This window comes from Nomascus leucogenys, chromosome 22a (assembly GCF_006542625.1).
Source record: "Nomascus leucogenys isolate Asia chromosome 22a, Asia_NLE_v1, whole genome shotgun sequence".
NCBI classification, from domain to species: Eukaryota; Metazoa; Chordata; class Mammalia; order Primates; family Hylobatidae; genus Nomascus; species Nomascus leucogenys.
The window spans coordinates 96,522,523-96,536,536 of record NC_044402.1 but is presented as its reverse complement, the minus strand read 5'-3'; the positions used below and the strand labels follow the sequence as shown (position 1 = coordinate 96,536,536).

At 40.2% G+C, this 14,014-nt stretch overlaps 1 protein-coding gene across 2 annotated transcripts in view; it reads left to right on the top strand.

The window, feature by feature from the left end:
- The window catches only part of HECW2 (HECT, C2 and WW domain containing E3 ubiquitin protein ligase 2), a 402,132-nt gene that overhangs the window by 366,615 nt on the left and 21,503 nt on the right, over positions 1-14,014 (top strand). For both annotated transcript variants that reach the window (XM_030804281.1, XM_030804280.1), the window contains exons 22-24: positions 6,725-6,877; positions 9,114-9,212; positions 12,641-12,770. In XM_030804281.1, coding sequence (XP_030660141.1) covers positions 6,725-6,877; positions 9,114-9,212; positions 12,641-12,770 — 382 coding nt within the window. The remainder of the gene's footprint in view (positions 1-6,724; positions 6,878-9,113; positions 9,213-12,640; positions 12,771-14,014) is intronic.

The window sequence follows — 14,014 nt, the reverse complement described above, 5'->3', positions numbered from 1 at the left end:
TTTTACAAAAAGTAGGTAGTTTCTAAGCCCTATCTTGTAACTAGTGATTTAATTTGGTTAGAGCTGGAGGTTTTGCTTTAGTCATGAAAATTTCCACACAACTTAATCTGGTTACCTGCCTTTGCAAAGTTGTGGGGAAGGGAGATCAGCAGTGGTGGAGTGGCTGAAAACTGAGTCATCTTGACTGAATGTGGTGTGAAATTGCACGCAGGGGTTGCCTATTTCTGCTGGGCATCAGTCTACTTAGAAGTTGCTTCTCTAGGGTTGAGGTCAGTGAAATACTACATATTGTCCAGTGAATTATTCTACATATTTTCCAGCTCTATTATTATAATACATATTCTCCAGTGTATTATTTTCTTTTGAATTAAAAGTCCTAGCAACTAATGATTATATGATTTAAAAAGTTACCTAGATGCTAGGCATGGTGGCTCATACCTATAATCCCAGCACTTTGGGAGGCCAAGGTGGGAGGATTGCTTCAGGCGAGGAGTTCCAGACTAGATTGGGCAACACAGTGAGACCCCGTTTCTTTAAAAAAAATAAAAAATTAGCTGAGTGTGATGGCTTGTGCCTGTAGTCCTAGATACTTGGGAGGCTGAGGCAGGAGGATCACAGGAGCTCAAGGTTACAGTGAGCTACGATTGTGCCACTGTACTCCAGCCTGGGTGACAGAGCAAAACCCTGTCACCCTGTCTCTTTAAAAAAAAAAAAAATACTGGATTAGACTGTTGTGTTCTGATAAGGCGTGGGGCCACTAATTTCTTAATACCCAAAACATTAAAGAAATAGTGGCCTGGATAAAGAGAGGAGGTTTACAGTGTGATTGCCCTACCTCTTTTTCTCCATGGCCAACCCTATAAAAGGCACCTTTCTTAAGAAAGAATGAGTTTATTATGTGTGAGGTGCCATCAATATGACATCAATCATGTCTTGCAGGGCCACACTTTGACTAGGGAGGAGATGTGCACAAGCAGTTTTAGTTTGGGAGTTTAAGAACTTCCTGTAATATCTTCCTTTTGAGCTTTCTGTAACTCCCCTGAGACAGGCAAATGAAACCAACTAGGGAGGATGAGATCTGAAAGAGTTTTCTTCAGTCTCTGCTTATAAAGTAACCAGCCAGTTCTTACATATGACTGGTCAGATCCTCACTAGAAGCCGTTTGAGGCCCTGAGCTTGGTCATTAATTTCTCAGAAATCTGTGAAGCTTCAAGGTATACTTTATGGTGTTCCTTTTTTTTCTTCCGAAAAGAGACATTCGCAGGATAACCTAAATTACCCAAACCTTTCTAAAGAAGGGTGCTTCTGTATCTAGGCTTTGGTTTGGTAGCACCTGGTAAAACTTTGTTTATCATATCAAAATTCCTTACTCACCTACCAGGCTTTCTTAATTGGCTCAAGAACTAACACCTTGCTCCTATAAATATCTGAGGGTGAATCAGAAGGTGTGTAGGCCATGTGTGCCTGAACCAACTTGTAGGAAATGGTGTGACTTCCCAAGGCCATCATCTTCTTTCATTTTATAGTCTGCTTTCATTAGAATACTTAGTTTTCAGTAATTCTTAGTTGAGAATAAAGAATGGGAGAATAAAATTTGTTATTTTAACAAATTTTGGGTGCCACTGACAACTTGGGTGGGGTGCCAACCCAGCCATGTGATGATATTTAAAATGCTCTATCAGCACTTGGGGCTCCAGACTATATGGCCACCCTGGAGACATCTGTGCTTATTCGGAAATGCCCTCAGATGCAGCTGTTGTGCGGCTACACACCCGTTGTCCAGAGTTTTTATATTTCCGTGCCAAGCCTTTAGCTGTGGAACCAACCTAACTGGCAAAACAGGAATGTAACAGACAATCCCTGTGATATGAGTCATATTAACTATTTATATGAAAGAGGTTGCTAAGACATTACAGGAAGCAAAGGCATGGTGTACCCTGCTGTGACATGTGTTACTGAACTAGCTAGGCTTATTTATAAATTGTAATCTACAACCTGCTCTCAGATAGGCAGTTCTAAGATTTGGATTATAATCAAATCAAAATTTAAGACTATTTTGGCTTTAGAGGTGACTTCAGTGCTTCTAGAGTTAAAAGTCAGCAGATAAAAACTTGACCAGTTGAAGATACATTTTCTCCTAGAGGAACTAACTGTTAGCTCTGTTTTTGCTTGGGAAAACAAGACTTTTCCTTTTCAGTTTAATTCCTCAGGGAACATTCATCTCATCTTCAGCCAGATTCAGCTATCATCATAAAAAGGGAACTAATCAGTGAGGCCAGTCTTTGTTGTTTTAGCAGACTTTACCACATGAGAAGATATTACATATTAAACTTTCTAAGCATAATTTACTTGATGATTTCTGACAATGTTTTCAAATTGAGCAACCTTTCAGGGATTGGTATAACCTGCTCATGTCATTGAATCAATATACCACTCAAAGGCAAATGTGCAAATCTGCTAGATACCAAATAACAGCGTAAGCAATGTTGATTTTCTTTAGAGAGCATCAAAGAGCTCCACTCATTGATTCAACAATATATATTGAGCCCCCACTGTGTATCAGGCTAGGTACGGATATAAAAATGAATAAAACATGGTCCCTGCCCCAGTGTAGTTATAGACTAGTATGTATGTATAGGGGAGGCAGGCACATAGACAGATAATTGTAATGCACTCTATAAGTGCAGTATTATTAAAATACTCAGAGTTAAAGCTTAAAGAAACCCCGATACTTCTAACTGAATGCCACAGTTTAATTTTAAGCAGGCAAAATCCCATTTTACTTTTACCAGTTGTCTGTAAGAAAACTGACTCCTGAAGTATTTGCCTCATGTTTCAGCTGCCTCTGACCTTATCCATTGTATGCTTGTGACTGAAAGCCTCACAGAGAATGACCATGGCTGACCGGTGCTCACTCTGTGCCTCAAACTTAGTAGTCTGCCCACTCCTTGAGGTTGCATACACCCTAGGATATTGTAAGCTAGATTTTTTTTTTTTTTTTTTTGATACGAAGTCTCTCGCACCGTCGTCCAGACTGGAGTGCAGTGGCGCGATCTCTGCTCACCACAAGCTCCGCCTCCTGGGTTCACACCATTCTCCTGCCTCAGCCTCCCACGTAGCTGGGACTACAGGTGCCCACCACCACACCCTGCTAATTTTTTGTATTTTTAGTAGAGACGGGGTTTCACCATGTTAGCCAGGATGGTCTCGATGTCCTGACCTTGTGATCCGTCTGCCTCAGCCTCCCAAAGTGCTGGGATTACAGGCGTGAGCCACTGCCCCTGCCCATAAGCTAGATATTTTAACAAGTAGTATTTTCCTCCTATTTTCTTTCTTTTGTAACAGAGGTTAGCAAAATTTTCCTGTAAAGGGCTAGGTAGTAAATATTTGGGATTTCACCAGTCAAACCTTCTCTGTGGCACCTACTCAACTCTGCCCTTGTAGCAGGAAAGCAGACAACATCAATACATAAATGGGCACAGCTGTGTTCCAGTAAAACTTTATTTACAAACCAGAGGGCGGGGCAGATTGTACCTGCAGGTTTGCCAACCGCTACTCTATTAGCAGTATTTTTTTAGTCTTGATGAACATTTAAAATTGACTGAAGGGTAGGCTGTAAGAAGTAATAAGCATTAAACTTGGGGTCAGGGCACCTGCCTGAAGACCCCAAGGCCTGCTGGTTCTTCCATTTGCAGTTTTCATGTGATACAAGTCAGTGATCTCTTTCGGCCTTAGTCGTCTCTATAAAATGATGGCATTGGACAAAATGACTTCTAAGATGACTTTGACCACTGGCCTGCTCTGTTTCTAAAAGACACAGGGGACTAAGTCTCAAAAAGTGAAATTTTAGTAGGGAAAAGTATTGTCTAATACTAAGGCTTTTTTTTTGAGATGGAGTCCTGCTCTGTCGCCAGGCTAGAGTGCAGAGGCACAATCTGCAACCTCTGACTCCCTGGTTCAAGTGATTCTCCTGCCTCAGCCTCTTGAGTAGCTGGGATTACAAGCACGTGCCACCACGCCCAGCTAATTTTTTGTATTTGTTAGTAGAGACGGAGTTTCACCATGTTGGCCAGGATGGTCTCAATCTCCTGACCTCGTGATCTGCCTGCCTTAGCCTCCCAAAGTGCTGGGATTACAGGGGTGAGCCATGGCACCCGGCCATACTAAGGCTTTTAAAAGATGCAGCTACATGCAGACAGGATGGGGGAGTCCTGGGATAAAGCAGTTTAGATGAAAGGTTTGGGGCTTTAGCTGACGAGTAGCACCTTACAAGTCAACAGAGTGAAGTGGTTGCCCCAAAGGCAGGATAAGTTTAACCTGCGTTGCCGGAGAAAAGTGTCGAGGACTTTCTAAGCTCTGTGCTGAGAAGACCTCACCTGGAGTGTTACCATCAAGTCTTTACTGCCACCAGGGTAGAGAAGGAATTCTCACCCCTGCCTTGAGAGAAGGTTGAAGAAAGTGGCCATGCTCAGTAGTGGGAAAGGGAAAGAAGGAGGCAGAGACCAGGAGACGGAAACTGCTAAACCTAAAGTTCCGATGGAAAATGACTTTGAAAATGTTTTACATCTTTAGGATCTAAATTAGCACCCCATATGTAATCAGCACACAGACTTTTGTTGAAAGAAAGCTTCTGAGTATGTGAAGAACGTTCAAGTGGAAGAAATATTCTACTTGTTCCTGGCGGCATCACAGGCCACAAGTAGGTCAGCGGGAGGAAGCCACAAAGGCTGCCTTCGTCACAACATAAGGAGGGACAGGTAGTCTGTGCATCCCTGCACTGAGGAGGCAGCCAGGGTACTGCTTTGGGAGTCCTCAGAGTAACCTGAGGGTAGTCCCACAGATCCTGGGAGCCACCTGTTAGCAAGTTATATTCAGCTGCCCCAGAGGGCAGGTCCATCGTGTCACCTACAGCCTCTTTGGCTCTGGGAGTCTGCTGTTCACATTTTTCTTTACACATAGCTTCCCTGTGAGCACAGTATGGGTGTGAGGATTTTAATACCACTGGTGATGTGTTGAAGGATTTTAGCTACTACAGAGACTGACGTTTTTTATTTTAATATTCATGTATTCATTTTAAGGTATATTGGGAAACAATAGAGCTAGCACACCAAAACTTTATAAAGATTGTGTAAGACAAAGTTCTATTTAAAAAGCAAATAGATTTAAAGTTGATTTAATGAAAAATATTAATAATAGTACATATATATTCAGATGTAACAAAAATTGTGAAAGTAGTATGAATAGTTGAAGTCTGTTCTGTGTAAACCATTTTTATTTATCTTCTGCCTATAGGATCCTTTTTGTTGCTGCTGCTCTTTCTCCATTACCCGGGCTGGAGTGCAGTGGCGTGATCGTAACTCATGCAGCCTCAAACTCTTGGGCTCAAGAGATGCTCCTGCCTTAGCCTCCCGAGTAGCTGGGACTACTGGCACATGCCACTGTGCCTGGCTAATTTTTTCTTATTTTTTATAGAGACAGGGGTCTCACTGTGTCACTGTCTCAAACTCCTTGCCCAGGCTTATCTCAAACTCCTTGACTCAATGGATCTTCCCGCCTTGGCTTCCCAAAGTGCTGGGATTACAGGCATGAGCCAACATGCCCTGCCTAGGATCTGGTTTTTCTCCTTCACACAATCCTATCACTGAACAAGACTCAGATTTTTTTTCATTAAAAAAATGCAATGATGCCCACAGAAAAAAATTCAAAAAGAAGAAAAAATAAGATAGAGGGAGAAAAGAGGAAGAAGGAGAAGAAAAGCCTTTGACAATCCCTTCTCCATCCCAGCTTCTCAGTTGCCTTCATTCCTTTTTCAGCATTCCTTCCCTATCTTTGAGCCCACGTGTATACTTTTTATCATAGGGTCGATGTACTTTATATTTTTCATTTTAAATTTAGCACATCACATTGCTTTACTGCAAACTCCTCCTTACTTTGCATTTTTTACTCTTGTCATTTTTGGCCACTTGTCATTCCTCAGACCTAACACAATCTTTTCTTACACTTCAATTTGACCCTGACATCTTTGTGAGTAAAGCAGAATTTATACTATAGCTTAGGTGTTAGAGTTTCAGCCTCCTTCTCCAAATGCCTTCCTTAGGAAGCTTTAGGCACCCTCATTTTTCTTGTCTGTAGTTTTCCTTGGTGTTTTATCATTTAAAACATTTGCACTCTATCGCTCCATTTTTTGCTACTGGTCTCCCTAAGGGGACTTGTATCTGTAATGTCTTATCTCGAATTCACGGAAGTATCTTTCTTCTCCCATTTAAAAATGTTTCAGACATCCATGAGGACTCCATGTCCTGTGAGCATATGTAACTTATTCCCCCTGGTTTTGCCCTATTTAAATAAAGCTTTCTCATTGTGCTCCCTTCTTGTATAAGCTTGCTCCTGACATTTGAAAGGTTTACCTCTTTGTACATATTTATATAATCAAAATATTAGCATATTGCCTATTGTATGTATTAGAATATTGCCTATTGTATGCCTGTTGTATGATGTGTGGCTTAGTTTTAGGTATGTTCCACATAAATGTCCACTTTACTAATCTGGATCAAGACACAATGAGATCAGAAACTATGATCATTCGGTTTGTTTTGGACAGCTCTGGCATGTGGACAATTAGATTTGTACTGAGCATCCTATGGAAACTTGAGCTGTGGAGAAAAACTGCCCAATATCTAGAAAAAAAGTAACAGATTATTCTTTTTGTGGATTTTTGTTACAGACTGGATTACAGTGGGCCTTCCAGAGAGTTTTTCTTCCTGGTATCCAGAGAACTCTTTAACCCATATTATGGCTTATTTGAATATTCAGCCAATGACACATACACAGTACAAATAAGTCCTATGTCTGCTTTTGTAGACAATCACCATGAATGGTAAGTATTTTTTCCCCAACACTTTTCTTCAGGTGATTTTCTATAATACTAGTTTTTTTATAGAACCCACATTTAAACATTAAAACACTTTTTCCCTTGGGCAAAATCATATTTTCAGTTAAATACCTCATTTTGACTCTTGTTTTTATTGTCAAATTTAAATATATAGGCAGTCTCCAAGCTAGGACTAGATCTGTTGATAGCTGGGAATTGATCTGTTCCATAAGATCAATTTAAGTGGGTTGGGTAGACTTCAAAAGGTATTTCCCATTGCAAGAAAGAGATGATGAGTTCCTGGTGAGATACCTATATTCCTCTCTGTACCTTTGGGTGCCTATGAGCTCTAAGCTGAGGTGGGGGTGAGGAGGGGAAGGGCCTGACCCAGAGATCAGACAGCTTCTAGAGCAGCCCTTGGGGAAGTGGCTGCCATGGGAGGAGGAGACAGGGCAGCTGGAACTCTGGCTGGGGCTCTGACTCTCAACTTTGGCGATGATGGTGCTCTAGTGGGCAGTGGGGCTGGTGGGGTGACTTGGGGGCATTGATGGTAGAAGGGCAGGAGTGGGGAGTCACAAGCAGTGGTCACTTACTGTATTAGCCATTTGAAGTTTGTAACCAGGTGTTGCCTCCCTCTTTCCTAATTTCTCACACAAAATCAAGGAAACTGATTTAGGATTCCCATCTGAAGATTATTTATGCTGAAAATCCCAAATTGCAGTCTTTCCAAATGTCCTTACATCTTTTTAAAATCTCTGCATTTATACACTTCAAATATTTGTACAACCCCTGTTTGCTTGTTTCCGTTCATTTTCCCTGACAGCAACAAAGGAAAGAATATGAGCAGGATTCATGGAAAAACCTTATTTGAATCATGAGATTAATATTGCTGGGTGGAGGGCGTTATCTTTTAGGACTTACTCTTCAAATTAACTTCTGTTTAGCTGCAATATGAAGTCCTTCTTCTAACTGTGGCTATTACAGTTGTGCTAAATAAATGGAAATAAAGAGGAACCATACTGCTGGACATTGTTCTTAAAATGGCTGCCTAATACTAAAATTACAAACTTACAGTACGAATCTCAGTATGGATTTATACTTTTGGAAGGCATCAGACTTTCAAAGAGCTAGAAACTTGAATCCTTTTGAAAAAGAAAGTAAGTTTACATCTTAGGCAGCAAATCCAGTCATAACAAATATATTTAATAAAATTTCCAAAGTGATTCAGAATAGAATTGAGCCTTGAAATTTTAGAGAACAGAATGTCCCAGAAGGAAACTCCCCCAAACGTCCATGTGCACAATTCTTGAATGGTGAAAATATCAGGAATGGGGCTTGAGAGAGAATAGGGATAGGAACTTTCTTGATCTGAGACTAGGCCTTTCCTCAGAAGCGAATTGCTACTGAGTTTGTATTAGAGAAATCCTGCTAATATTCATGCATACACACTAGGAGGGAATAGCATTTTCCCCATCTCCAGAGGTCTCATCTGTCAACATCTCTTAGAAATGGTTTGGGGAAATGTCACTGAAATGCTCACAGGGGATTCATGAATGTGGGGTGCTACATTGTTGATATGGAGTGAAGGTGGAGCAGGGTCTCGAAATATGAGTGAAACCGATTCTTCAGCAAGTAGGTATGAATTACTGGCTGTATTAGCCCATTCTTGCATTGCTATAAAGAAAACACCTAAGACTGGTAATTTATAAAGAAAAGAGGTTTAATTGGCTCATGATTCTGCAGGCTGTACAGGAAGCGTAGCACACAAATCACTGGGCTTTGGGGATGGTCTCAGGGAGCTTTTTTAATCATGGTGGAAGGCAAAGAGGAAGCAGGCACATCATATGACAAAAGCAGGAGAGAGAGAGAGAGAGAGAGTGTGTGTTGGAGGGAGGTGCCACACACTTTTATATGACCAGATTTCATGAGAACTCACTATCACGAAGATAGCACCAAGCCATAAGGGATCAGCCTCCATGATCCAAACACCTCCCACCAGGCCCCACCCCCAGCAATGGGGATTGCAATTCAACATGACATTTGGTCAGGGACAAGTATACAAACTGTATCACTGGCCTGATGAAGACACAGCCCATGGTGCATACAAATTCTCACGACCTAGTAGGCAATTAATATTGGAAAAATTTAGATGGTTAGCACTGGAAGGCATTCTAGAAAGCATATGGAACCACCTAGAAACTGCTCCATGACATGTAAGCCATCTCATGCATTTCCTTCACAGGTTCCGATTCAGTGGTAGGATCCTTGGTCTTGCACTAATACACCAGTATTTGTTGGATGCCTTCTTCACACGGCCCTTTTATAAGGCTCTTCTCAGAATGTAAGAATATTTTTATTGCTTGCATAATTAGCATGTAAAATGCAGTATTTACTTTTTTGAAAAAATTCTTCTGTCAAAGTCATTGTTTATCTGTTCACAATCTCAAATCTGTTGTTATTAAACCTAATAGTGGTTTAGATTTCTGAAACTAATGCAATTTCAAATACGATTACTGTGTTTTTCCTGCCTCTGACCTATTTAGCCCCCAGAGTTTTAGTTTTGCTCTACCCCCCAAAATTTATTCTCATTTGTTGCAGCATGTGTTTCTTTAAAACAATTGTACTTCAAACACAGCCCTGGAATTCCTGTGGTATTAATGCAGATTATTAATAGAATAGTTGTGGGTTAGTCTTAGTGACTCACAGCCCCCTCTCCTTTATGAGATACATTTTATATTTGGCTTGATGCAGATTTTCAAATGCTTACTCCTTGTTCAAATCTTCATTTTCCTTTGTTTTGGTTTTATTTTTTATTTGTTTGTCAGGGGTGGACAATGCCATATGTTTCTTAAACTTTCTCTATGCCCTTAGTAATTTATTATGGAAAATGAAAATTCAGCATTCACAGAACTTTTTCTTCATTGTTAATGAAAGATTGTAATTATTGTAAAATGTAGGGCTAATTGTTTCTGTCCTATAATCAGCAGCCATTTACAAGGCTGAACAGAAGGCAACTGTCTGTGGGGTAGTAGCTCAAATTTGCGATGAGAATGCACTGAATTATCACTTGGCTCTGTCCAACTCATATCCTAACTGAGGCCATGCACTTGCTTACTGTTAAATGGAAGCCTAGACCTCAAATGAAAGCAAACAAAATGCTTCTTGTGGGCCTTTGGGAAGGTCAGTAGAAAGACTTTTGCCTTCCTCTCTTTCAGTGTCTTCACAGCTTTAGCACTGGGGAACAGGTGCCATTTTCTGTCTCTTTGGTTCTTTGTGGCCCACTTTGCATCTTCCCATTTCATTGCCTTGTCTCATATCTTCTCATTTAAGCTTCCTGAAAGACTAGTCTGTACTGACTGTCTACACTTACCTCAAATTCACACCCTCAGCACACTTCAGCCTGGTTTCTTTCCCACCAGAAAACCTGGGGAGGCATTTAAAGAATACTGATGCATCCATATCTTATTGGATCATGCTGCTGCTTCTGACACTGTGTACCACCCACACCCACCACCATTTATTCCTGTGTCTTTCCTTCGAAGCTGGCATCTATGACACTGTACTTTGCAGGTTCTTTTTTTTTAACTTTTCTGTCCCTTCATGAGCCCCTCTTCTGATTTGCCCTAAAGTCTTGGTGTACCTGAAGCTTCTATCATCGGGCCCCTGATTTTCTCACGTGGTATGCTCTCCTGGGGGAATTTCTTCGCCTGTCTTATCTCCTGTGACTCCCAAATCTTTACTCTCAGTCTTGATCTCCCTTAAGGTGTAGCCTCACATGCTCAACAGTCCACCAAATATCTCCACTCGGATGTCTTACAAGGGCTTCAGAATCAACATGGTTAAGACTAAGCTCATCAAGTTTCCCTACCTAAAAGTATACCTTCTCCCGTATGCCCAGTTACAGTTAATAGTGCCACTATTCTCAGGCCACTTTGGTCAGAAATTGGGAGTCACCCTTAAACAGCGATGACAAATACACACAGTACATGTTCTACTCTTCCCCATCTCTACTCTACCCCATCATTCCCAGGGTAGAGTTCACAAATCACCTGTGGTACTTTTTCCCACTGAACTCATTGTGGCCTCAGAAATCTTTTTAACTTATAGTGCTCAAGCCCGGCAATTAATTACAGTTAGTTTTGACATGAGTTCATTTGTCACCCCTATTTTATATATCCTTCTTTATACTCCCCCAATAAAACCATTTCCTGATTGCTACATGTTTGCCTCCTAAATGATTTTCAAGTTCGTCTTCTTCTCTCCAACCTTAATAGCACAGCCCCAGTTAGAGCCCTTATCTTATTTTGGCTATATTACTGTAGGGGTCTATTCATTGGTCTCTACCCTCTAATGATAACCACCCCTCATCCCACCCCATTTTAAATAATCCTTCACATTGGGACTTCCAGAGGAGCTGTTTATAATTCACATTTCACGTCTGATCATGTCATGCCCTGTCTTAAAAATCTTTTGGTAGTTCTGAATCACCAATCTCCTTAGGATGACATTAAGGCCTGCTCCCTTGCTGGCCTCATTCTCTAGAAATTCTGTCTTGAGGTTAACTCTCTCAAACTGCTGATATGCTTGCAGTTCCCTGTACACTTCTATGCCTTGTATTTTGTTCATGTTATTCCCTCTTTCTCCTTTCTCTTTCCCCTTCTCCTCCTTCATTTATTCCTTTTTACCTCTCTTGCTTTTAAACATCCTGAAAGATTTAATGTAGGCATCATCTTCTGCAAAAAGCTTTTCCTGAATCTCTCAGTCAAAGAAAATGCCCCTCATGTGTGCTCTGACACCTAAATCCCTATCCCTACCTTATCTTTTGTTAAATTGAAGTGTGACATACATTTTAAAAGTACATGAATTTTAAGTGTTACCAATCTTATGTTATCACTTATTGCTTTATATTAACTTATCTATTTGTGTACCTGGCTCCCCAACTAGCCCATTAGCTCCTGAGGGTAGTGACTATTCATCAAGTAGCTATTCAGATGTCTGGTACATACTTGATGCCTAATGAATGTTCAGATTGAACTGAAAAAAAACGACCCTTAAAATTGGGTTAAGGGGAGTGAAATTTCAAAACAGCTATAGCAAATCAATGACTACCACTGTACAACTGGGCCATGGAACAGTAACTATCCCTCATGTAGATTCTTTCTCTGCAATTAAAAAAAGTGAGGGAAAAATACAGATTGATGACAGGTTCTGTGACTTACTATTTTCAGAATAAGAACCATGAAGCAAAAGGGAATGTATGTGAAGATGAATCATGTCTTTAATAAAAAATAAAATAAATATTAAATAAAATAAAAATCATCTTTCAATAAAAAAGTTAAAATATACTATAGAAATATATAAATAATTTCAAATTAAGATAACAGTATTTTAAGGTAGTATAATATAGCCAGAAAGAATAATGGATCCAAGTTGTCAACCCGAGTGCCAGTTCCTGATCTGGCATTGATGATGGATAACTGGGCAGATGGCACTCATTCTTTGTACCTCCAGTTCTGTGTCTATAAAGGAAGATGCAGGCTGAATGATTCCTGTGGCATATTATATATTTAGGACTTTCTAATTTTATAACAAATTTCTGAATTATTTCACTGGTTTAATTACTGGACTTGGACTAAGAACATTCCAGAAATCACTGCCTATGTAGTGGCTCTTATTCTTCTCTTTAATTCTTAGTTTCTTTCCTTATGACTCTGGGTTTTTGCTAATAGCCATGCCTACATATTTGTTTCTGTCTGTTTGTCATCTTAGTCTATGTGACCTGAGTGATCTAGAATACCTTGATGAAGAGTTCCATCAGAGCCTGCAGTGGATGAAAGACAATGATATCCATGACATCCTAGACCTCACGTTCACTGTGAACGAAGAAGTATTTGGGCAGGTGTGTGTATCTGCACACCTGATGCCTAAGTGTGGTAACTGAAGGCTATTGACGAGTGAAGAATTAAGATGCTAAGATCAGATGCTTATTTATTTGTGGTTTATTGGGTGATTTAAACTGAGGATCACACACAGTTATAATAACCACAGTTAACAAAGGTTAGAATTAATGTCAGCTGCAGATTAAGATGCTGTAAATTACAGATGGTGATAACTGTTTATGTTGTAAGCAATCTTCTTTTTATTTCCAACTAAAGTATCCCCCCAAATATGAGAATTTACCTTATATAGAATGCAGTTTTTTAAAGTCCACACTACGGAATTTTTAAATTGACATTTATAGAATGGTGGCTGGGCACGGTGGCTCATGCCTGTAATCCCAGCACTTTGGGAGGCCAAGGTGGGAGGATCAATTGAGCCTAGAAGTTCAGGACCAGCCTAGGCAACATGGTGAAACCCTGTCTCTACAAAAAATACAAAAATTAGCCAGATGTGGTGGCACACACCTGTAGTCCCAGCTACTCAGGAGGCCAAGGTGGGAGGGTCACATGAGCTGGGGAGGTTGAGGCTGCAGTGAGCCTGGATCATGCCACTGCACTCTAGCCTGGGGGACGAGAGTGAGATCCTGTCTCAAAAAAGAAAAGAAAAAAAAAAGAACCAAAATTGATTTTTTTGAAGCTAAAGGAACATAAACAATGTTTTGGGGAAGACTTAAAAACAGAATGTGTTAATTTTTTTTTCAAAATTGGTGGAAGAGTAGGGAAAACACTTCTTCCAGAAATTATATACTAGTTTATAATTAATATTCTTATTTAGGCATTAATCTTTAGCTGCTTTTCTGAATTCCATGTGTTTTGAAAAAGTTCTCAATTTAACATTCATTTGAGTGTAATTCTGCTTCTTTAAAGTAAATCTTTACTCTAGATATAGTCAATTCTGAGAAATTTGTGAAAATGGGTTTTGTCAAACATTCAAATAGTAGCAGGCTAGTATCTGAAGCCAATTCATCGGCATTTTAAAACTTAACCTGTAGTAACAGCAATACATATATATATTTTAATCACCAAAGCTTTCAAGCACCTGCTGAATGCCTAGTTTTTCCTGAGTGTGTGTGCTCCGTGAGTGCCTGGGGCCTCACTGCCAGCTTGTGGGATGTGCCTAGGGCAGGGCTGGGACGGGTAGCTGGCTGATTTCAGCTCACTGCTAGTAATGTTCTTATAACATTAAGAGTATTGCTTTATAGTC